The 22,070-nt window shown below is 56.9% G+C and overlaps 1 protein-coding gene across 3 annotated transcripts in view; it reads left to right on the forward strand.

Annotated features, from left to right (window-relative positions):
• Positions 1-22,044, forward strand: part of FARP2 (FERM, ARH/RhoGEF and pleckstrin domain protein 2) — a 97,661-nt gene extending 75,617 nt beyond the window's left edge. For 2 of the 3 annotated variants that reach the window (XM_081242750.1, XM_081242751.1), the window contains exons 14-27: positions 3,887-4,047; positions 7,968-8,057; positions 8,742-8,875; positions 9,259-9,340; positions 10,097-10,346; positions 11,183-11,313; positions 14,401-14,469; positions 15,041-15,130; positions 18,315-18,397; positions 19,242-19,360; positions 19,584-19,744; positions 20,741-20,848; positions 21,042-21,193; positions 21,506-22,044. In XM_081242750.1, coding sequence (XP_081098876.1) covers positions 3,887-4,047; positions 7,968-8,057; positions 8,742-8,875; positions 9,259-9,340; positions 10,097-10,346; positions 11,183-11,313; positions 14,401-14,469; positions 15,041-15,130; positions 18,315-18,397; positions 19,242-19,360; positions 19,584-19,744; positions 20,741-20,848; positions 21,042-21,193; positions 21,506-21,575 — 1,700 coding nt within the window. In that variant the 3' untranslated portion in view covers positions 21,576-22,044. Of the gene's footprint in view, positions 1-3,886; positions 4,048-7,967; positions 8,058-8,741; positions 8,876-9,258; positions 9,341-10,096; positions 10,347-11,182; positions 11,314-14,400; positions 14,470-15,040; positions 15,131-18,314; positions 18,398-19,241; positions 19,361-19,583; positions 19,745-20,460; positions 20,849-21,041; positions 21,194-21,505 lie in introns of those variants that run through there. The other variant, XR_014016537.1, reaches the window with a different exon arrangement.
• The last annotated feature ends 26 nt before the right edge of the window (positions 22,045-22,070 follow it).

A 22,070-nucleotide genomic window follows, 5' to 3' on the forward strand; every position in this document is an offset into this window, starting at 1 on the left:
GACCCCACACCTGGCGGGCGTCATCCGGACAAATGATCCAGAGTGTGAATGAGTTGTAGGTTGGCGCCCCCGTTTTTCTCAACAAGGAAGGAGTCTTGTTTGCTTAGAAGGAAACAGAAGAGAAGACTCGGGAAAATGCCCCTGGGTGCGCCATGCGTGTAGACGTCACCCCCTGAGTCTCAGGTGACCACAGCCACTTCCAGACTGAGCCGTCACAGCCCTGGGAGACAGACGAACACACAGCAGGAAGAAGGGGTGAGCTGGACCTTGGACCCCTCGGAGTAGCCACTTTTTTACCTCCTACTTTTATGAACCATATTTCCTATAAGAGAGACTCGTGACATCCTAGTTCAGAAGTGGAGCCAGATGTGCTTTCCTGCAACTCATCAGGGTCATGCTTACCTGGGTTCTTTGGAAAAATCAGCTTTTCCCTTTTCTTATGGGATTAGTGATCACTGTTCCAGCCGTAGAGGGAGCTTCTAGATCTTACACTCTCTCCATCATGTTAACCTTCACACTTGACCTTGAATTTTCCAAACTGGAGCTGACTCTTGCTCCGCTATAAGGCAAAAAGTTTCAAAATTGTTTATTTTCTTACAGAGTTTTGAAGAAGAGAATTTAAAGGTATGAAATAAAAGTAGCTGAGCTTCCTGTCTGAAAGTGATGTTTCTCTTTCATCACCTGGTCAGACGATAAGGAGGTAACACAAAGCACAGTACTGCGCTTCTCAAAACAATGTCAAAAATTATAAGATGGATATTTAGAAATGTTTGGAAATAAAGAATGCCACAAAGAAAATCATCTCCCAGGGTGGCTCACTGCTGACTGACTGAAACGAAAGTTTTACCTTTCAGTGTTTTTTTGAAGACGGTCGAACTTTGCACCTTTGAGAGCAGAGGCTGCCTGTGAACTCTGGGTGGACAGCAGAAACGAAGAGCTGTCCACGCATCCCAAAGCATTTCCTTTTGGAAGCGTTTCCAAACCTGTCTCGTCTGCAAGGATTCGGTGGTTCTCGGTGCCACGGTGGGGCAGTAGAGTACCACCCACGTGTGAGCGGGTCCTGTGACTCAGAGCAACACGGACTCCTCCTGGCTGTGTGACAGTGGAGGACCTTGGACGCAGAGGTCTGGGTTTACAAACATTTAAGATTCTTCACCATGTCAGTTAAGGCTACACATACTCTGTGGCACCTAAAACCTGACATTTAGCATCTTAAAAATGCTTCAGCGATCTGCCTGTTGGTGTGTATTTTAATACAGGTTGTGCACGTGGACAGGGCTTTCTAAGGTCAGAGCCTGTCACGCCACCACATGGTCCAGAGCAGCCTTCACGCGCCCCGGCCGCTCCTGGAAGTGGCCGGCAGAGCCACGGCCCCACGGGCGCGCTCTGGGCGTAGGGCCCGCGCGTCACTGGCATCACAACAGGCAGCGGCCCGCACACTCCCGCAGCCTCGTTTACTGCCGCTTGCTTGAAAACAGCTCCTCGCAGGTTTATTCGCTTCATCCAGTAGCGTCTGTGTGGAGAGAATTTGATGAAGGTATGATGTATTATGTTTTGATGCGGCTGACAGATTTAATAAAAACAAATGTTTAATGTCTGTTTGTGGTGCTTTTTAATCAAGTCACTAAATTGTGAGTTGACAAGTTTTGTGAAATAATAAGTACAGTTGTCCCTTGGTATTCACGGGGGATTGGTTCCAGGACCCCACAGATAGCAGAACCCCGGACAGGAAAGTCTTATGTGAGATGGCGTCGTATTTGCATACAACCCACCCACATGCTCCCGGATACTTTAAGTCATCTCTGCATTAGGTACAACACCTAATCCAGTGTAAATGCTCCGTGAATAGTTGTAAATACAGTGTAAGATGCTGTATAAATAGCTGCCAGAGCGGCAAATTCAAGTATTGCTTTTGGGGCCTTCCTGGAACGTTTCCCCGCACCCCCGATATATTCTGTCCTCGTTGATGGAGTCTTTAAATGTGGAACCTGCAGATGTGAGGGCAGCCTTGTCTACAAGGATAATATCAAATGATGGCCTTTAACCTCCCTAGAACCAAAACAGTTTATTCCAGACAAGCTGTTTGTCCCGAGGGGGTCACTTGCTGGGCTTTGGTCTCCCGTTCGTCAGCCCATTTGTCAGCCCCCGAGCCCACCCCGGCTAGGCCTGTCTGCAGCCTTGTCACAGGAGGCTTCAGAGCTAACACCACCTCCTCACCTGTCACCTTCTACTATGTAAAAATAAAGTCAGGTTTTGCAAGAACTCTGTGGTAAACTGTGCACTAGTAGCTTTCTGTCGGGCGGGGGGGCTGTGCGGGGCGGGAGGACGCGAGGGTCACCCTGTGGACCTGTTCTCAGAACCAGCGAGGGTGAGCGTCTTGGTTCTCATACCCTGAGCAACATGCCTGGGAAGAATAAGTAGACAGCTTATTAGTAGCTTCTACATCTTTTCTGAATTTTCACTGTGTAAAGGTGTCTCATTACGCAGTGCCGGGCTACTTCAGGACACAGCGGACCTTGGAGTGTGATCCTAAACAGCTCAGCCTGGAAACGAGCCTCTTCTGCAGTCAAAGGAGCCGTGCCTCGGGCACAGCCCAGAGCCCTCGGTCGGTCTGGTCCCCCCAGCAGTGACAGTGCAGCTCCCGTCACGCTATTTTAAGGTGGCTTAGCTTAGTTTAAATGTGTAATAAAAGCAGAGTTTAATAAAACTCGTTCCGATAATTTCACGTTTTTACGTTGTCCAGGTTTTCTAATGTCAGTGAACGTTTCTCTGTGTCTTAAATCTGCGTGGTTGTGAGAATCCCAGAGGAGAGCTCTGCTATCCGGCATTGGTAGCCCATCCCCAGAAGCCCTGGGTGGGGTCCCAGCTTCCCAGAGCTCTGAACTTGTCAATGTGAAAATAAGGGCTCCCTCCCGCCCTCGGGCCACGGTGGAGGGCTGCAGGGGCTTGTGTGTGGCAGCCCGGCCAGCAGGAAGCTCTCTGCACCAGCCTGCCTCCTACACACTTCACGCTTTAGGCTGAATAAACCAAGTTTTGAGTCTGTAAACTGGTCACCGTGGGCAACTGCATTTGGTCCCCAATCACGGTGTGAAAGGATCTTGTTTTGAAACCCGTTGTGTTACTTCTAGCGTTTTGTAAACTGACTTAATAATCATACTCAGAGATAATGGTAGTTTGGGTGTTAAAATGCTATACATTTATAAACTCAAGGTAAATTTCTATCTTAAATTGCTTTTGAACAGTTAAACGTCTTCTCTAAAACTCTGCTTTAAAGGAACTTTCAAATGTGGCATTTAATAGTTACTAATCTCTCATAGAAAAACATTAGAAATAAACCTTTGAGGATTTTTTTAAATAGAAAAGAGAATTTCTTGATCACAAAATGTTGGATGAAATAGAACGAGGCCAGAATTTTGGCTTCAGTCTGGTCAAAAGCAAACATTATTTTCAGAAGGGGAAAAAATTAAGTATGAGTTACTTTTGTCGTATGATTCTAGAAATCAGAATAAAATCCTTGCTAACAAACAATTCAAGGAAGTAGAAAACAGTATGACGAGCGTGATCCAGTTATTTAAGTGAATGGTTAATGAGTTTGGCCTCACAATACACGTTCTTTTCCAGATAAGTCAGCTTCAGTTTGGCCTCTTACGTGTGCACCCTCCTCCCCGTGGGCTCTCTCGTGGCCGCATCTTCCCCGGGAACCCAGAGCCCTGGGCCAAGTTGCCCTGGAGGTTCTCTGGGGAAGCGGGCTCTCACTTGGCACCTGTTCTCACCGTTGCGTTATGTCACACTGAGGCCTGCATGTCCCTGGATGGGCCTGGTGGCAGGTGCTGTCCCTCGGGTCTGCCCTTCTTCATCTCTCGCTCCATCGCCCGTTCACTTCCAGGCCTTTCCGTGGAGAGTCCTCAGCTTCCCTCCACCCGGAAGACCCCACCGAGCCTGAGCCCACTGGGCCCAGCCGAGCAGGGCTCCTCTCCCCTGCTGAGCCCCGTCCTCAGCGACGCTGGCGGAGCCAGGATGGACGACCAGGAGGAGCTGAGACACAAGGTGGGCGCCCCCGGGGGGCTTGCTGCTGGGGGCCTGGGCAGCAGGGGCTGGGGGTTCCCCAGTCCTGAGACCCTCCCACCACCTCCGGGGCGCTGGGGGTCCCTCTGTGCCAAGACGGGCCTCCTCATTCCTTTCACGTTCCTGGCGCCCGTAGGTTCCAAGTGCGGGGCTGGATCCCGGAGACCTGGGGGCCTCAGCCTCCCCGCTTTGCTGGGAGGAGGCCTGGGGGTCAGGCGAGGCCGTGGGGCTGGGGGCTGAGGCGTTCTGGAGGTGCGTCCCAGGGGCTGGGCGTGTGGACTCGCGGGGAAAGAGCGAGGTTGGTAGGCAGAGCGCCACGGACCAGGCAGAGAAACATGCCTGCTCGCTGGTGAGGCCACAGCCTGAAGCATCGCCAGCGAGGCCCCGGCCCCCCAGATGCACGCTGGGAGACCTGCAGGTTTCCTGATGACTCCCCTGGCAGGTCCTGGGAGCCTTGGTGTCAGCTGGCCAGGCCTTGGGCTCCCGCGTCGGCATCTGACTGCCCAGCTTGGTGGGGCGTGGGGCGGGGACTGCCCTGGTGGGGGGCTGCCCTGCCCAGCCCTCCCTCGGAGCCCGTGCACCAGCTTGCTTCTTGGAATCCCTCCTCCTTCCTGTGTCTCCCACTTACTGTGCTGTTTCTCCTTTTTAATAGAAATTGGTGGGGATGTACAGTATTGGGAAGGCCTGAAAGGGAAGGTGGGGTTGCTTCCCTGCCTGTGTGTGGGCACCAGGCTTGGGGCTCTGTGGGGACAAAGCAGGGCCTCTCCCTCTGCCCTGACCTGGGGCCTGTGGACAGGTCTGCTTGCTGGTATGGCTGGCAGAGCAGCAGCTGTTTTGCTTTCTCTCCACTGAGTTTCCTAAGAGGTGCTCTTTGCTCTGGAAATCAGGGGTTGGCCCTGGCTACCCAGGCTGGCCACCCATGAGCTGCTGCTGCCCACTCTGCTGCTGGAGTCCCCTTGGCACCTGCTGTGCCCTCAGCAGTGATGTTGCCGTGGTTGTTTCCGAGCGTCTCTCTGGGCACCTTCACCCGCCACGGGAAGAGGAGCTGGTCTCGGGCCTCAGTGGGGACCCAGGCAGGAAACGCTCACTGGCAGCGTGCATGCGATGTGTCCGCAATCCGGACCAGAGCCAGGACGCTTGGCCACAGGGAGATCAGGGCAGGGAGGGCCGAAGCCTCCCAGACCAGGACCGTGGGCCTCTTGGGGCAGCTCTGACCCCAGAGAGCTCACTGAGCATACAAGCTCAGTGATTTTTCAGTGGATTTGAAGAAGTCATTTTTTAATAGCACAAAGCCCAGAAAGAAAGAATTGACGAGCATGAAGTTTGGAAAGGTGGCCTGCAGGTGTCCGGGGCGGGATACCAGGACATGCCATGGGACCGTGTGGCTGCCAGTGGTGTGGGAAAAGCTGGCATGAGAAGCAGCCCGCGGACGCTCCACACACAAGTCCCAGAGGGAGGACAGCAGGACAGGCTGTGAAGGGTCAGGTGGAACCTCTTGGTGTCCCCACGGCTGAGGGGGCGGCTGCTGTAGCAGTGGCCTCCAGGACACACAGGAGGAGCGGCCTCTGCTGCCGCGACCACCCTAAACTCCCCAGGGCCCCGAGGAGAAGTCTCAGACCCCACGGTGCAAACCCGGCCCCACCTTCCTCCCCAAACGGGTCACCTGCAGACTCGGACCCTCGCCCTGCCGCACTCCTTCCCTCGGCCGACTAGCCACCTCCACCCACCCGGACCCTGACCGTCAGGGTCACCACCCCTCAGCCTGGCTCGCCCTTCCCTGCGCCTCCTGACCAGCCCCGGCCCCCAGACACATCCTGGGCCCCGTGCACCACGATGTGCTCAGATAGGCCCCAAACACCCTGCCTTCCCACCCTGCCGGTGACCACTTGGCTACCTTGTAGCCCCCCATCCTTGACCTCTGGACTGGCCCCCACCGCCCAGCTGCCCGGCCCCACCCTCTCTAGGAGGCAGCCGTCTGTCCTGCCAGCCTCCACCCCACCTGCTCCCTTTGTCCTGTGCGCTTTGCTGCCCGGCTGGGTCACTTCCCCGGTAGCTGGAGTTGCTTCCTGCCTGTTGCTTTCTTGCCTGGGAGGCCGTCAGCTCGAGGGCAGGGACCTCTGTTCCTGGGCACGTCCCAGGTGCCTGTTGGCACGGTGGACGTGGGAGGGTTGGCCCTAAATCCTCCGCCCGGGGAAGAGCAGCGGGGCGAGCGTGCGGGGACGGAGCAGGACCAGGTGTCCGCCAGGTAGGAGAGAGTGGAGGAGAGGCCATGCACCGGGACCTTGACCGAGGCGGAGGCAGCTATCTGAGGTGTGCTCAGGGTGGGGTGGGGCCTGCGGGGATACGACACAGCCCCCGGCCCAGGCGGGCACGAGGCCTGTGCTTCACTGCCCTTCCCGCTCCTGAGGGTCTTGCCACCGCTGACCTGCCTGTGGCCCCTGCGGATGGTCAGCGGCCCTGTCGCAGGTTTAAGGGCCCCGGGGCTGGGCCACGTCAGCCAGCCTCGGGCTCTAACTGCAGGCACAGATAAAACGTACATCGCTTGGCAATTTTAATGACTTTCCTGTGAGTTAGGCTTAACTGTTTATAATCACATACATTCATGCATGGGCAGACCTCGTATTATTGCGCTCTGCAGATACTGCCTTTTTTTTTTTTCCTACAAATGGAAGGTTTGTGGTGACCCTGTGTCAAGTCTGCCAGCACCATTTTTTCCAGTAGTATTTGCTCACCTTGTGTCACATTTTGATGACTCTCACAATACCTCAAACTTTCCCATTATTATTACGATTGTTGTGGTGTCTGTGGTCAGTGAGCTTTGATGTTACCACTGCCGCTCACCGAGGGCTCAGATGATGGTTAGTACTTTTAGCAGTTAGTTTGTTTTGTTTGTTTTGTTTTGTTTTGTCTTGGCTGCATTGAGCCTTCGTTGCTGCCCGTGGGCTTTCTCTAGTTGTGGGGAGAAGGGGCTCCTCTTTGTTTGGGTGCGTGGGCTTCTCATCGCAGTGGCTTCTCTTGTTGCGGAGCACAGGTTCTAGGCGCGCGGGCTTCAGTAGTCGTGGCTCGCAGGCTCTAGAGTGCAGGCTCAGTAGTTGTGGCTCGTGGGCTCTAGAGCGCAGGCTCAGTAGTTGTGACTCATGGGCTTTGTTGCTCCGTGGCATGTGGGATCTTCCTGGACCAGGGCTCGAACCCGTGTCGCCTGCATTGGCAGGCAGATTCTTAACCACTGCGCCACCAGGGAAGTCCCAATTAAGAAGTTTTTAATTAAGGTAAGTACATTGTTTTTTTAGACATAATGTGGGAGTTCCCTGGCGGTCCAGTGGTTAGGACTTGGTGCTTTCACTGCCATGGCCCCAGGTTCAACCCCTGGTCAGAGAACTAAAATCCCGCAAGCTGTGCAGCATGGCCAACAAAAAAAAAGGGGGTGGGGAGACACAAGGCCGTTGTGCCCTTAATAGACTACAGTATGGGGGAAATGTAATTTTATATGCACTGGGAAACCAAAAAAATTCATGTGACTCACTTCGTTGCAATATTTGCTTTATTGTGGTGGTCTGGAACCCAACCCGCTATATCTCTGAGGTGTGCCTGTATCTGTGTGTTAAGCAGCTACAGTCCTGTGAGTGATATCTGAACAGTAATTTCATCACAAAACGAGTAATTAGCTTCACTATATGTTGCTGTTTAAACAGCAATTCTTTTCTCAAAAAGAATAATATAAAATGAGAAAAACATCTGGGGGAGATACAGCGGGGCTTATATCTTTACTTAGAAGTGACCCTCTCAGGACGTGCACGTGAAGATCACGTGACAGCATTAACTTAAGCAGAAGAGATGGAGCGTTAGGACCATCGACGACGTGGCTGGCTGACACACGCTCACACTGTCTGCACTTCTTGCAGTGTGCGCCCGCGGACGAGGCCTATTTCATAGCAAAGGAGATTCTTGCTACAGAGCGAACATACCTGAAGGATTTAGAAGTTATTACCGTGGTATGAAACCTAAGTCCTTTGTTCCTTTGATTTTCTTAATACTTCTTAAATCTGGGCCAGAGACACAGGATCCCCCCCCCCGAGAAACGGCTCTTGGCCATCGTGAGACCTGCGTGTGTGTGTATGTGTACATGTTCTGTTAAATATATCTGCCTTAAAACATGTCTACGTCAGGTCAGAATATTGGGTCCGATTTTTTTTTTTAATTAATTAATTTATTTATTTATTTTTGCCTGTGTTGGGTCTTCGTTTCTGCGCGAGGGCTTTCTCTAGTTGTGGCGAGCGGGGGCCACTCTTCATCGCGGTGTGCGGGCCTCTCACTATCGCGGCCTCTCTTGTTGCAGAGCACAGGCTCCAGACGCACAGGCTCAGTAGTTGTGGCTCACGGGCCCAGCCGCTCCGCGGCATGTGGGATCTTCCCGGACCAGGGCACGAACCCTTGTCCCCTGCATTGGCAGGCGGACTCTCAACCACTGCGCCACCAGGGAAGCCCTTGGGTCCGATTTTTTGTGAACCTGGGAATATATCCCTTTGAAGCTTTTCACCCAGAATTGCTTTCTTCTGTTGTGAAAACTGGCTGGTCAGCTGTGGCACTGACTTGAGCTGTCCTCGTGGGGGCTCCGGGCTCGGTGCTGAGTGTCGTCAGGGGCCAGGCCCCTTGGTCACCCTGAGCTCTCCCGGCAGTGGTTCCGGAGCGCTGTGGTCAAGGCGGACGCCATGCCTGCGGACCTGACGACCCTGCTGTTCTCCAACATCGACCCCATCTATGAGTTCCACAGAGGCTTCCTGCGCGAGGTGGAGCACAGGCTGGCGCTCTGGTAACGCCCTGCGTCCCGGCGCCCCGCAGGCAGCCCCGCCCACGTTACCCGCCCTGTGCGCGGGGGCTCCCCAGCTTCCTAGCGAATTCGCAAGGGCCACTATGTCACCGAGACAGCCTTAGTCCATAAGTAACATCACTTGCATTCACCCTATTCCAGAGGAGAGGGCAGATGCAGGTTAAAAGACCCCTTTTTGCCTGGTCAGCACCAGTTCGAGGATGGCTGAGATGTGACAACTGCCTCTGTCAAGTGTGGCCTCGCCCTCAGAGCCTCTCGGTGCTATTCTTGCTGAGCCCGGGACCCACCATGGCCCTGGCAGCAAGCGAAGCGTATCTCACACGCTGTCGCGAGGTTTTGACCGTGTCTGTCCGTCTCCACTCCAGGGAGGGGTCTTCCAGTGCCCAGGCCACAGGCGACCACCGACGAATCGGGGACGTCCTGCTCAGCAACATGCTTCAGTTAAAGGTAGCGCGGGTGTGCGCACGGCTCTCGACCTAGCAGCTGGCCGTGTGGACGCCAGCCTCCTGGTCAGGACAGTGTTTCCCCGAGAATGATGCACAAGTCAGGGCAGCTTTCCCCTCAGGAAGCTCAGCGTCCCGAGAGGACGGCATACAGGTCAGCCCGCGCTCCCCTCCGAGCGTTATTTCCACGGGGACAGCGCTTCCTCGGGACACGCCCCCCTCAGGGCAGGGCCTCTGGGAGCCGCCGCCGTCGCCGGCCGGCACTCGTCCCGACACGCTCTCCTCAGGATGAAGAGCGCTCCCCCAGGGCTGCGTCCCGCCGGGCCAGGCTCCCCTCAGAGCCGCGGGCCGGTGCAGCTGCTCCTGCTGAGCCCGCGTCCCGAGAAGGGGCTTCTGGGCTCCCTCCCGCTCCCAGCCTCTCCTGGGGCCTCAGCGCTGTGGGCGGCGGCGCTCTCGCGGGACCGGGACCGATGGGGTGGGCGCCGCCAGCTCGTCCCCAGGCTTCCCGCCGAGGCCCCGCCCCCCGAGGCCCCGCCGTGCCTCCAGGCCCCCGATTTTGGGGGCGGGTGGTGACCGCGTCCCGGAGGCGGAGGCGCGCGGCGTGAACTTACGGCCCACATGCACGCGCGGCCGCCGGGCGGCGTTCCTCCAGCCCGGCGGGTCCGCTGTGATGCCCACCGAGGCAGACCGCTGTAGGGGGAGACCAGACAGGGGCGGGCGGGGCCCGGGGTACGCTGCTCAGCCGCCCCCCGCCCCGCAGACGCTCACCCGCCACTTCCAGAGGCTCCACGAGGTCCTGACGGAGCTGGAAGCGGCCAGCAGGCGCCTGCGGAGGCTGGAGGCGCTGCGCCGGGACTTCGAGCTGCAGAAGGTCTGCTACCTGCCGCTCAACGCCTTCCTGCTGAAGCCGCTGCAGCGCCTGCGCCACTACCGGCTGCTGCTGCACCGCCTGTGCGCCCCCGACCGCCAGGACCCCGACCGCGGGGACCAGGACCGCGCCGACCGCCGCGGTGAGTGCGCGCCCAACACCCCGCCCCCGCGGGCACCCCGTCCTCCACCCGCGGCGCCCAGGGGAGGGGGGCGGTGGTCTGCTTCTGAGCCGCACCCCTGGGAGGCCACGTGGCCTGAGGGAAGCTTCTATGTCCGTGGGCTTTGTCATTCCTGACTTTGGTGAGAGGGACGAAGGAATAAACCCTGATCCTTGTGACCTCAGATAGGACTGACTTCCAGTTGCAGCAGAAACGTAGAGCAGGAAGTCACTGCCTCTCAGGCCCGGTCACCACTGTCTGTCTCTGAACGTTCAAGCTGAAGGAGTAGGTAGCCCTTCCTTCCAGCGGGTCTCCCGGTGTCCTGAGAATAGATCAGATACTTTCTGACGTACAGGGAGCAAAACGGACCGTATGATGTGGACAGCGCCCTTCCTCTGCATCCTAAAAGCAAGTGTTTTGTGTTTGCCAAAAAGGAGGGGACAAAATTGCCCGAAATATTTCCATGCATTTTAAGGGAAATGTGAAAAAAGGGGAGCACAGGTAAAATGAGGGCGGGCGACGCTGCTTTGCCCGTAACGTTAAATAGTTGTTTATGAAGACTGCCCTTTCTCTTTACCGAGCGTGAGCGTTGGCTAGTCAGCAGTTTGGGCTGAACGAGTCCAAGTTTCAGGTCATCTGCAGGGACCCACACTTGCTGTCCCTAGCAGTCCTGTGAGGAGTTTGAGTACAGTGTTCCTGGAATTAAAACCACCTTTAAATTGTCAGTTCCTGTCACAAACTGGTGGGTGGAGGGTTTCGTCCATGCCACCCCCAGCTCACCTGCCCGGGCACCTGTACTGAGGGACCTCTCCACGCAGAAGCCCTCAAGGCCATCACGGAGGTGACCTCCACACTCCAGCACAGCCTCGTCCGGCTGGAGAACCTCCAGAAGCTGATGGAGCTGCAGCGGGACTTGGTCGGCATAGAGAACCTCGTTGCTCCCGGCAGGGTGAGTGACTTTGAGAAAGTTCTGTGAACTGGTTACTTCACTGTTTTTAATTGAGATATAATTCAAAATGTGTGACTCGGTGGCTCTCAGTATATTCATGAGGTTATGCAACCGTCACCACTAATTCCAGAACATTTTCATTCCCCCAAAAGAAACCCCATCCCTCTCAGCAGCCACCCTCAGCCCCGCTCCCCGGTCCCTGGCAGCTTCTGCTCGGCTTTCTGTCTCTGGGCTTCTCTCCGGACATTTCATACACATGGACTCTCACGGTGTGTGGCCTTTTGTGTCTCACTTCTTTCACTCAGCACAGTGTCTTCAAGCTTCATTTGTGTTGTATGTTACGTTGGGGTTTCATTCCTTCTTCTGCCTGAATAGTGTTCATTCTCTGGAGACATATTTTGGTTGCCTGTTCATCTGCTGATAGACACTTGGGTTGTTTCCACTTTTCGGCCATTGTGAATAGTGCTTCTGTGAACGTCATGTACGAGTGCTTGTGTGAGCATGTGTTTTCATTTCTCCTGGGCACAAACGTACATACCTAGGAGTGGAATTGCCAGGTCATGGGGCTACTCTGTGTTTAACATTTTGAGGAATCGCCAGAGTTGTTCACGGTGGCTGCACCACTTTACGTTCCCACCAGGGGTATAGAATGGTTCCGACTTCTCCATATCTTGTCTTTGATTTTAGCCACCCTGGTGGTACATAGTGGCATCTCTTCGTGGTTGTGATTTGCATTTCCCTAGTGACTAACATCAAGCATCTTTTCATATGTTTATTGGCCATTTCTGTGCCTTCTTTGGAGAAATGCCTATTCAAGTCTTTTGCCCACCTTTTAATTGGGTTGTTTGTGTTTTTACTGTTGCGAGATTCCTTATCTACTCTGGATACCAGACCCTTACCAGAATATGACTTGCAAATATGTTCTCCCATTTTGTGGGTTATCTTTTCACTTTCTTGATGGTATCATTTACAACATTAAAGTTTTTAATTTAGCTGATGTCTAATTTGTCTGTTTTTTCTTTGGTTGTTTGTGCTTTAGGTGTCATAGCTAAGAAACTATTGCCTAATCCAAGGTATGAAGATTTACCCCTGTGTTTTCATCTAAAAGTTGTTTATGTTTTAGCTCTTACATTTAGAGCTGATCGTTTTCAGTTTTGTGTATGGTGTGAGGTATGGGTCCAACTTTGCTCTTTTCCAAGTGGATATATACTTGTCCCAACACCTTTGCTGAACTGTCTTCACTCCTTTGTCAAAAATCAGTGGGCCATGGAGTGTGAGTTCATTTTTGAACCTTCAGTTGTATTCCATGGGTCTGTATGTCTCCCGGGCTACTTACTTTCTGTCACTAATTCCTTTTGCTTTGGACTCAGTACTGTCAACAAAAGAAAATTGTTTTAAGGGTTGCACAGGTCCAGTGGTTAAGAATCCGTGCTTCCAATGCAGGGGGCGCAGGTTCGATCCCTGGTCAGGGAACTAAGATCCCGAAAACAAAGGGTTGCACAGGGATGTTCCTGTCTCAGCACAAACGTAAGAGTATAGGAGCGTGGGTGTATAAATCCTGTTTTGCGTTAGCCTTGTTAGAAGAAGGGTACTGGGACCATGAGCTCAAAGAAACAAGACTAAAACAGCCAGGAAGGTTTTGCCCTCCTGGAGCAGGGCCTTGGCTGGGAGCCAGGAGAGCCCCGTTTCCTCTCCCTCCTTGACGGCTCCCAGGGGTGCTGCTGGCTGGGAGTTCCTGGGAGGTGGGAGGGCTCTTGTTACGTCGTTGTTTCTCTGAATGCCCCACGCAGTGACTTACAGATGGTGGCCCCAGGAAGCTGTCACCAGAGGGGCAGATAAGAGCAGCCACATAGAGCAGGGGCAGGGGCGGGCTACCCGGGGCGGCCTCGCTGCCGTCACCTCTGCTATTAGTCAGGGTCTCCGAGTCCTGCCTTAACCCCCGGGGTTCCTGGCCTCCCCGAGTGAAATGCGTGCATCAGTCAGAGACGAGCCCGCCCCAGTTATCTGAGCGCAGGGTCGAAGAGCAGGGCTGTGAACTGAAGGTGGGTGACGAGGCCCCGAGGGTGAGCACTGCCAAGCATCGAGGAGGCGGGACCTCGGGGAGCACACCCCCAAGGGCTGGGGTCTCTGGGGAGCGGCGGAGCTGGCCCTGCGACGATGCAGGAAGGCCTGCCAGCTGCGGCCCAGAGAGGGCTGGGGGCTGCCCTCCTCCTCCTGCAGGGCTGTCCCTTGCGTTGGGGCTGGTTCCTCATCTCGCTGTGTCCGTGAGGGTTACTGGGTGAGCTCTCCTCCCTGGGCCCTTGCTCAGGTCACCTGAGGGCTGTAAGGCTGGGGTGTTCTCGGGGCACCAGCCGTGCTGTTTGTCTGATAGAACAGCAGACGGTAGAAGAGTCCCCAGAAATAGTCCAAAGCGGACTGCTCGGGGCCCCCGGGACGGTGCTTCAGCCAGGGCGCAGGCGGTTAGGGATGTCGGACATCTGTGCCCCGGAGGCAGGTGCGGGGCCTGGCCCGGCAGTGAGGGGAGCCCCGAGTCCCGGCGGGAGAGGGCTGCCCGGGACCCGGGGGGCTCCCACTGAGCCTCAGCACACTGGAGGGTCTCACTCTGGGCCGTAGCACCTTCCTGGCCTTAGGAATCCTCTGCTCAAGTGCCAGGGCGGCCGCTGACAAGTCCCCTGTGACATTTGGTGGGAACCAGGTGTCCTGTCCTCCTCCCTCCCGTTCTCAAGCCGCCCCGCCCAGCTTTTCTCAAAGCTGAACTCACGTCATCTCCATGGTGGAACCTTCCAGAAGCTGCCCCTCAACAATGCCCTTTGCCTTGTGTGCCGGCTCTCAGCACAGCCAGCCTGTGGGAGCTCAGAGACCGGGCACCGAGTTAACAGACACCAAACAGGATGCGGGTGACCGAGGGGAGCGGATGGGAGGGAGGCTGGAGCGGCACGGTGGGTCCTCAGGCATCTATCTGGGCAGGAGGGCACCGCGGAAGGGCCCGAAGGGGCCTGTGAGGGGCTCGGGGGAGCGTGGAGGGTGATGTGCCATCTGCTGAGGTGCCCTCAGCCAGCACACAGGGACCCCGATGGTGTCTTGCAGGAGTTTATCCGCGAGGGCTGCCTCCACAAGCTCACCAGGAAGGGCCTGCAGCAGAGGATGTTCTTTCTGGTAGGTGCGATGAGCACGGTCCAGGCGGGCGGCCTCATTGTCAGGAGCCAGGAGAGGGTCGCAGAAACACTCCCGGGCCTGCCACCTTCCTTATTCTGGGTTCTGGGCACCTATCTGCAGGATGAGCAAAAGCCAGAAGGTAGAAAAATCCACACTCCTGCGGCTTCAGGACCGCTCTGCTCGTGCCAGCGTCAGCCCGCAGGGCCTTCCTTACTCATGAGCCCAGAGGTTCTCCCAGCGAGTCCCTGCTTCCAGCAGGTCCCCTTTTGTCAGCTCCCTTCCTCGCGCCCAGCTAGTGGATTCAAACCCCAGCCTTCCTGGGTGGGGGTGATTCTCAGGACCAGCCCCCCACCGCCTCCCGCTGGCCAAGAGGTCTGCTGGCCCATATGGTTACTGGTCACCCCTGGTCACAATGACTGTATGAATGGAACAAAAATCCCTTTTCTGCCAGAAACCTCCAGCAAACTGCGTAAGCACACAGGGCCCTTGGAGTTGAAGTTGGTCTGATAAGATGTTGAGTCCTTGTTGCCTGTTTTTAGAATTCATTTATCTAAAGCTTCTGGTCCCTCAGTTCTCAGACATGCTGCTGTACACAAGCAGAGGTGCCTCGGGGACCAGCCACTTCCGGATCCGGGGACTCCTTCCGCTGCGCGGCATGCTGGTGAGTGCCCGGCGCCGGGCGGGTCCAGACCGGTGGTTGGGGCCGCGCCACATAGCAGCACCTGCTGGGCTGTTCATGCCTTTTCACCCTGTTATGGCTACTGTTCTTGGTGCTCAGACGGCCCCACCTGCAGCCCCTCCAGGGCCTCTTGACCAAGGCCACCAGCCCCTGCAGGACAAGGCCCAGCTCCGCCAGGAACCCACCTACTCCTCCCAGGGAGCCCTGTCCTTTGGTGGGAGGCTCCATGAAAAACCTGGGTTGGGCGCCGGGGCCACCGTGCTGCTGGAGGGGTTGGGTGCTGACACAGCTTTGAAAAGAGAAAGCTGGACCCCTAATTCTCAAGACTGTAGAGTTTTCACTTCCTTGATTTTATACTTCTCTCTTTTATGCTGACGATTTTGGTTTCTTTTGGCATCATAATTAGTTATTTCACACACACACAGAGCTTTAAAATGGTAAAACAGATACCACCACCGCTAAAGAGAGGGCGGGCTGCAGGTCAGGACTGGCCTCAGGGAAGCTCCCGGTGACCTCCACTGAGTCGTGCTGTGTGGCCTCGTTTGCCCCTTGACCTCCACCCCGTGAAGAGGCACAAGCTCTGTCTTCAGAGCTCTGGAGGGCCTGGGCCGCACCTCATGCTCTGGCCACACCACATGCCGCCAGGGCGTGTCCGCATCCCCACCGTCTCAGTGCCGCGTGGCGCGTTAACGTTGTCTCTGATGAGCAGGAATTCTTCGTCTTAATGTGATGCGGTCTGTCTTCTCCTCCGTGGTGCCTTCTGTGGCCTTAAAGGTCATGGAGAGACTCCCCCTTGAGTGTAAACCTAGACTCGGCCTGGAACCCATCTTTGGGAACAGCAGAGATAGGAGGCCAAGTTCAGGTTTTTGCTATAAAGATGTGCTGTTTGTCCAGAACATCTTACGCAGTGAGCACCTCTCCCTGCAGCCCTGCCAGGCCCCATCCAGGTGTAGGACGGGTGGGGTCCGACCCCTGTCCAGTTCCCAATTCCCAAAGCGTCAGCACCGTCCTCGCCCCTTTCTCCTTCGTGGCGTCTGGCCCTTCTCCCCACCATCCTCACCCTGGGCACTGCACCGCCTTCCAGAGAGCGTCAGAGCCTCCGCAGGTGTCTCTGTAACATTTGTTCAGCTTTTCTAACTCGGCAAAAAGGGGTCAGTTTGAATGACCTCACCTGCCATCCCTGGAAGTAGACCCCATCTGTTTTAAAGTATACTTTTAAAAGTTATACCTTCCGTATAGAGAAACACTGAAGATGGACAGTGAAAAGCACTCATGACTGTGCTGCCCAGTAGTAAGTGCTGCCAGCATTTCGCCATCATCTGGGGAACACCCTCCAAAAGCTGCTTTGTAACCCGCACTGGTTTTGCTCGGCAGTTCATCTCAAACATCCTCTTGTGTCCTCTGCTTCTACCACCGGCTCAGGAGCCGTGAGTAGTGGATTGGTGCGCCGAGCCCGTTTATTTAACCAGCTTCCTGCACTGGACGTTTTGGCTACGTCTAGTTTTTCAGAATTGGAAACAGCACCATTGGATCTTCCTATGCGTCCTTAGTTATGGCCTTGAGATAAACCGCCACACGTGTATGTGAGCCTGAGGCTCCCTATTCCTGCTGAGTGGCTGTGGGAGCGGCTGACTGGGTGGCCTTCCCTCCAGGCCCGTCTGCGCCTGTGCCGTCCCAGCCTTGGGCAGCCCTGGCTATCCACCCCGTCCTCCGCGCCCCGGGGATGGCCAGCAAGGCCGCTTCCTGCGCCCTCTGCTCTCCCCCAGGAGGCACCAGGCACGTCTGTCACTCTGGCCTGCTAGTGTTTGTGAAGCGTTCCTAAACCCTTCCAGGTCTCAGGTGCTTTCCAGGTACGTAATTCCCGTCACTTTGCCTGCAGTTCAGTGTCACCTCTGAGTTTATAAACTCCCTCCAGACGGGGATTGCGTTTGTCTTGTTCCTGGAATGGCCATGGGCACAGAGGCCCGACGGATACGTGTGGAAGGGGTGAACTCAGACGTTTTTCTGTAGTCAGTCTGTCCATCTTTTCCTAATTTAGGGTTTCTTTCCTTGGCACGGGCTCAGAAAGTCTTTCCCACACCAAGATTATGTTGGTGTGGGACTTTCTTTACTGATACGCTTACAGTTTTTTCTCTTTTACCTAATCTGCCTAAAATTTGTTGGTTTTGATGTTTTTAGATTGGGATGTAACATTTTCTCCTCGCGTATAGTCAATTTTCCCATTATTTGTTACATCCTCCATTTTCTTACTGATCCCAAAGTCTGCCTTTATCATATAAAAAATTCTTGTCTTTACACTTGGATTCTTTCTGAAGGTTCTGTTCCATTTCTGTCTGTCCCAACATCAGTCTACACTCTTCTAATTAGTGGTGGTGTAAGGCTTAGTCACTGTGTGGGTAAGTTCCTTCCTTTATTTGTCCTTCTTTTTGAACAGTTCTTTGCTCTTCTCAAGTATTTAATTCTTCTAAATAAACTTTGGAGTCATTTGGACAGATTCCCTGTAACTGGCTGGTCCTGGGGACAGACAGACAGCCCTCGCTCCTGACTGCGGAGGGAAGGATGGTGACTCTTGGCTTGTGAAAGACACAGTTTCCTTCTGTTTGTATATAAGAGATATGGTCAGGAATAACCTGTGGGATTTGGGCAAACGTGTTTCAGCACGTGGAGGGGGATGGTCACTCTTCTCCCTTAGCCTTTGTGACAGGGTGGGTTCCATCAGTCACCTTCCTCATTCCTAGAACAAGCTCACTTGGCCAGAGGACAGTTTCTCCTCTAGGCTTTTAGGTCTGATTAAGGAATACTTTGTTCTGCAGTTATTTCTCTTAAATCTCTTATAACTGAGATTAGCCTGAACCTAACTCTGTTAGCTTTTGGTACCACTTTATAGACATGAATTGTCCAACTCCCTTTTCAACTAAAATGCTCAACGTTTTTTCCCGTGCTTGATTTTCAGCTAATAGTGCTGGACCCACCGGTGAGTAGTTGGGTGCCCATGGCCCTCAGCTTGCCCACCCGGGCAGCAGGCGCCATGGTGCGGGGATCCCTTGTGTCTCCTGTAACCCCTCGTAGAGTCGGCGTGGGCTTGGTCAGCACCTGTGTCCTGCCGCAAGCTCGGGTTCCGCCAGCCCCGCTCCTGGTCACACTCCGCCTCCTCTCCCGCCCGCAGGTGGAAGAACGTGAGAATGAGTGGCCTGTCCCGCACTGTTTCACCATCTACGCCGCTCAGAAGACAGTCGTGGTGGCAGCCAGGTAAGGGCCTTCCGCCCACGTTCCGCATCCCAGCTGCCCTGGTCCCCTCTGAGTTGTGAGAGTGTCGCGGTCACGGGGACACACAGCCCCTTGAGCGCTGCTTCAAAGCTACGCGACCACAGGAGCAACTTCACTGTCCGTGGGAGCTTGTGACCGTTGAGACCATCCGCAGAGACTGGCTGTGACACTGCTGGCTGCGCAAGGGAAGGGCTGGCAGGCTAGCGGGGGGAGCCCGACGAGGCAGCCACACCGAGGCCTAGCATCACGTGCCTCCCGCCCTGGAGCTGGGCAGCAGGAGGCTGACTGGCCCGTAGCACAGGAGCAAACGGACGCTTTCCCCACTCCCCGCGCCCTGTCAACAGCAAGACGACCCGAGCTCCTGGCGGCCTGGACGCTGTGCCCGGTCCCTCCCCTGTGGGAGCCTGCGTCCCCAGCTTCTTCCAAAGGAGGTGTCGTCCTGCGTCTGGGTGGGCGGTGCCTGGCTCTCAGCTCCCGTCCTGCGGGGTCCTGGCTGATGTCAGAGCACAGGGCACTGTACTCCCACCAGGAAACCCTGGCAGCTTAATTATGATCCAGGACCCAATCTCATAGTTCAGTTTCACAGCCCCAGAGACTTAAAAACCCGTTCCAGGAACAAAGTACCACGTAGAGCACCCCCGTGCCAGCGTGACACATGCAGGCTGGGCCTCCAGCAGCGTCCTGACAAGCCCTCTGGACCCGAAGGACAGGGCACAGGAGGGGGAAGCAGGCACCCTGACCTTCTGCCCTCCAGTGGGAGGGGGCGCGGTGGGGAGCCCCGCCTGTGGGCCCTGCCCAGCGGCTGAGCTTCGGCCCTGCCCCGCAGCACCCAGCTGGAGAAAGAAAAGTGGATGAGGGACCTGAATGCTGCCATCGATGCAGCCAAGAGCAGCGCCGACACGGCCCTGGCACCGCCAGGCAGCGTACTGTGCCCCCTTCCCCGTGGTGAGTGCTGGCCGGGACCCCAGGAGACAAGGAAACTTTCCCATGGGTGTCACCCTGGTCACGGGCAGCCCGCTGGGCCCACGTGCTCTCCATCCACGAGGGACATTTCAGGTGGGCGGGAGCTCTTCTGGCAGAAGCATCGCGTGGTCTCGCTCCCTGCCTGCTGCTGGCCGGGGGCAGGGGGGTCCCGTCTCCTCTGAGCAGGGGCTGACTTCTCCCCCAGGGCCCTCCGACGAGGTCTCTCTGGAGGAGTCGGAAGACGACACCCATGGGGCCCGCTGCTCCTCAGGGGGGCCGGGCCAGCACCGGGCCAGCACCGCCATGCACGTGTGCTGGGACCGCACCACCAGCATCTCCAGGGCCGACTGCAGCGCGGCCGTCGAGGTGCGGCCACTGGAGACCCTGCTTGTGTGGGCTGATGGGGCACCCGGGGTCCACGGTGGCAGGGGAGAGCAGCCCGGGTGGGCGGGGCCGGGAGGGCACCATCAGGAGCTCTCTCTGAAGGGCCTGTCGCCCCGGGATCCCGGGATGGCTGCCTCCCTCACCGGGAGCGGCCTCTGCGCCCGGGCCATCTCTGCCTTCACTTGTCCTGAGCTTCCGCCGAAGCCAGGGGAGGGACCAGCAGAGCAGGCGAGGAGCGCAGGTGGGTCCTGACAACGGTTGGTGGGGGGAGCGGGGAGCGTGGCCAGCTCGCTGGGGCCTGCAAGACTGCGGACTGGCCCTGGACACCGCGTCCACCGTCTGTGCCGCCCCCTCACGTATCAGAGGCGCGGGGCACTGGTGAGCAGCAGCCCCGACGGGGACAGAGGCCTGCATCGTGGGGAGGGCCCTACCGTCTGCGGATGTACTTGGCCCCGTGTGCCTCGCCCCAGAGCAAGGTGCAAGGATGGAAGTGGTGGCGCCAGCCGGAGGGCAGAAGGGCCAGCGCAGAGAGGCGCCAGGCCTCGGGGCTGAGCAGGGCGGCTCCTCCCCGCCCTTCCAGAGGGGCGCCACGCTGCGGGCCGGGGCCAGGCCACTGGCTGCATGGGCCTCTGTTTACGGGGCACCCCTGCCCCCCACCGTCTGAGAACCTTCCCGTCTGGGCTCCGTGTCTGTTACAGGGGATTTGTGATGACAGGAAAGAAACTGAGCGCCATTCTACTTCGTTCTCCAGACTTTTTACCACCCTTCAGATTGTTAGCTGCCGACGAGCAGAGCGTCAGAGCATGGGGAAGGGCACTGCGTTCCTGTCAGTGCGGAGCCAGGGAAGCCTGTGGGGGGTGACCCTGGGGAGACACCTGCTCCCAGGAGCCCCCTGGGAGGACGGAGCCCGCAGAGTGGCTGTCTAGGGGCTGGCGGTCCTTGGACACTCACGCCCACAGGCTTTTCTTTTCCTTTCAGAACCAGCTCTCGGGATACCTGCTGAGGAAGTTCAAGAACAGTAATGGCTGGCAGAAGCTCTGGGTGGTCTTCACCAATTTCTGTTTGTTCTTCTACAAAACTCACCAGGTAGGGGTGCTTAACCGAGCCGGAGGGGGGCTCCGCCCTTGGCACTGCAGGACCGCCATGCCCGCCCACTGCACCCTCCCGGAACCCCCTCGGCTCCGAACGAGCCCGGCCCTGCCGCCGCCGCCGCCGCCGCCGTGGGGGGAGAGGGCGGGGGGCTGGGCGCCTGGCGAGCGCGTGCCTTGCTGCCTCCCAGGACAACTGCCCCCTGGCCAGCCTCCCGCTGCTGGGCTACAGCGTGAGCCTCCCCGGCGAGGCCGACGGCATCCACAAGGAGCACGTCTTCAAGCTCCAGTTCAAGTCCCACGTCTACTTCTTCCGGGCTGAGAGCAAATACACATTAGGGAGGTAATCTCGCGAGGGGCTGCCAGGGCCCCCCGTATCTCCTCGGCTCTCCTGCTTCCACTGAGGACACCCGAGGCGAGTTTCCTGGGTCCTGGAAAGGAAGGACCGAGCACTGCTTCCAGGCTTTTAACTGGCCCACGCTCAGTCCTATTCCCTCCTTATTTGGGGTCACCCTTGGGAAGACAGTTGAGCACAAGCCCACTGGCCTCATGGCCAGAGCACGCCCCCTGCTTCCCAAACAAGCATCTGCGGGGCGGGCGGGGAGTGGGGGGGTGGGGGGGAGGGCGGTTCTGACGTTCCGAAACCTCTTCTCAGGTGGATGGAGGTGATCGAGAGCGCCAGCACCTCACCAGGGAGGGCCGGGACCCCCGAGGAGGAGGCGTGAAGCCCACCCTGCCCGGCTGAGGACAGAGCCGGGCCAGCACGTGCCCACGACTGCTTGTCCCGTGTCCCCCCTCGAGACGGGCAGTGGGCGGGCCTCATTCACAGGGACACCTGGGAGGGGCACAGTCCCCCTCAAGACCCAGTCACTCCCTCGGCCCCGCGGGGCAGCAGGACTAACACGCATGTGCGTGGACCCGGGCCGGGCTCCGCGCACTGACGAGGCTGGTGCTCACCTGCCCTCTCCCCGCCTCCAGAGCAGGACCCTGCCCTTCAGGCTGGGTGAAACGGGGGGTGGGGACAGGGCCCCCGGGTCACAGCTGCATGGAAGTCCAGCAGAACCCACCCTGCCGCCCACCCCACATACCTCTGCAAAGTGGAAAGCAAAGTCCCCGTAATTTATCAGCCCCCAGGAAGTGTGCTGTGCTAATGTGCATGTGGTTAAAAATAAAGGGCATCGCCTGTGTGCCTGCGCGCTGCCCGCTCCTTCCAGTGGGCC

Source organism: Mesoplodon bidens, assembly GCF_964165515.1.
Source record: "Mesoplodon bidens genome assembly, chromosome: 8".
NCBI lineage: Eukaryota > Metazoa > Chordata > Mammalia > Artiodactyla > Ziphiidae > Mesoplodon > Mesoplodon bidens.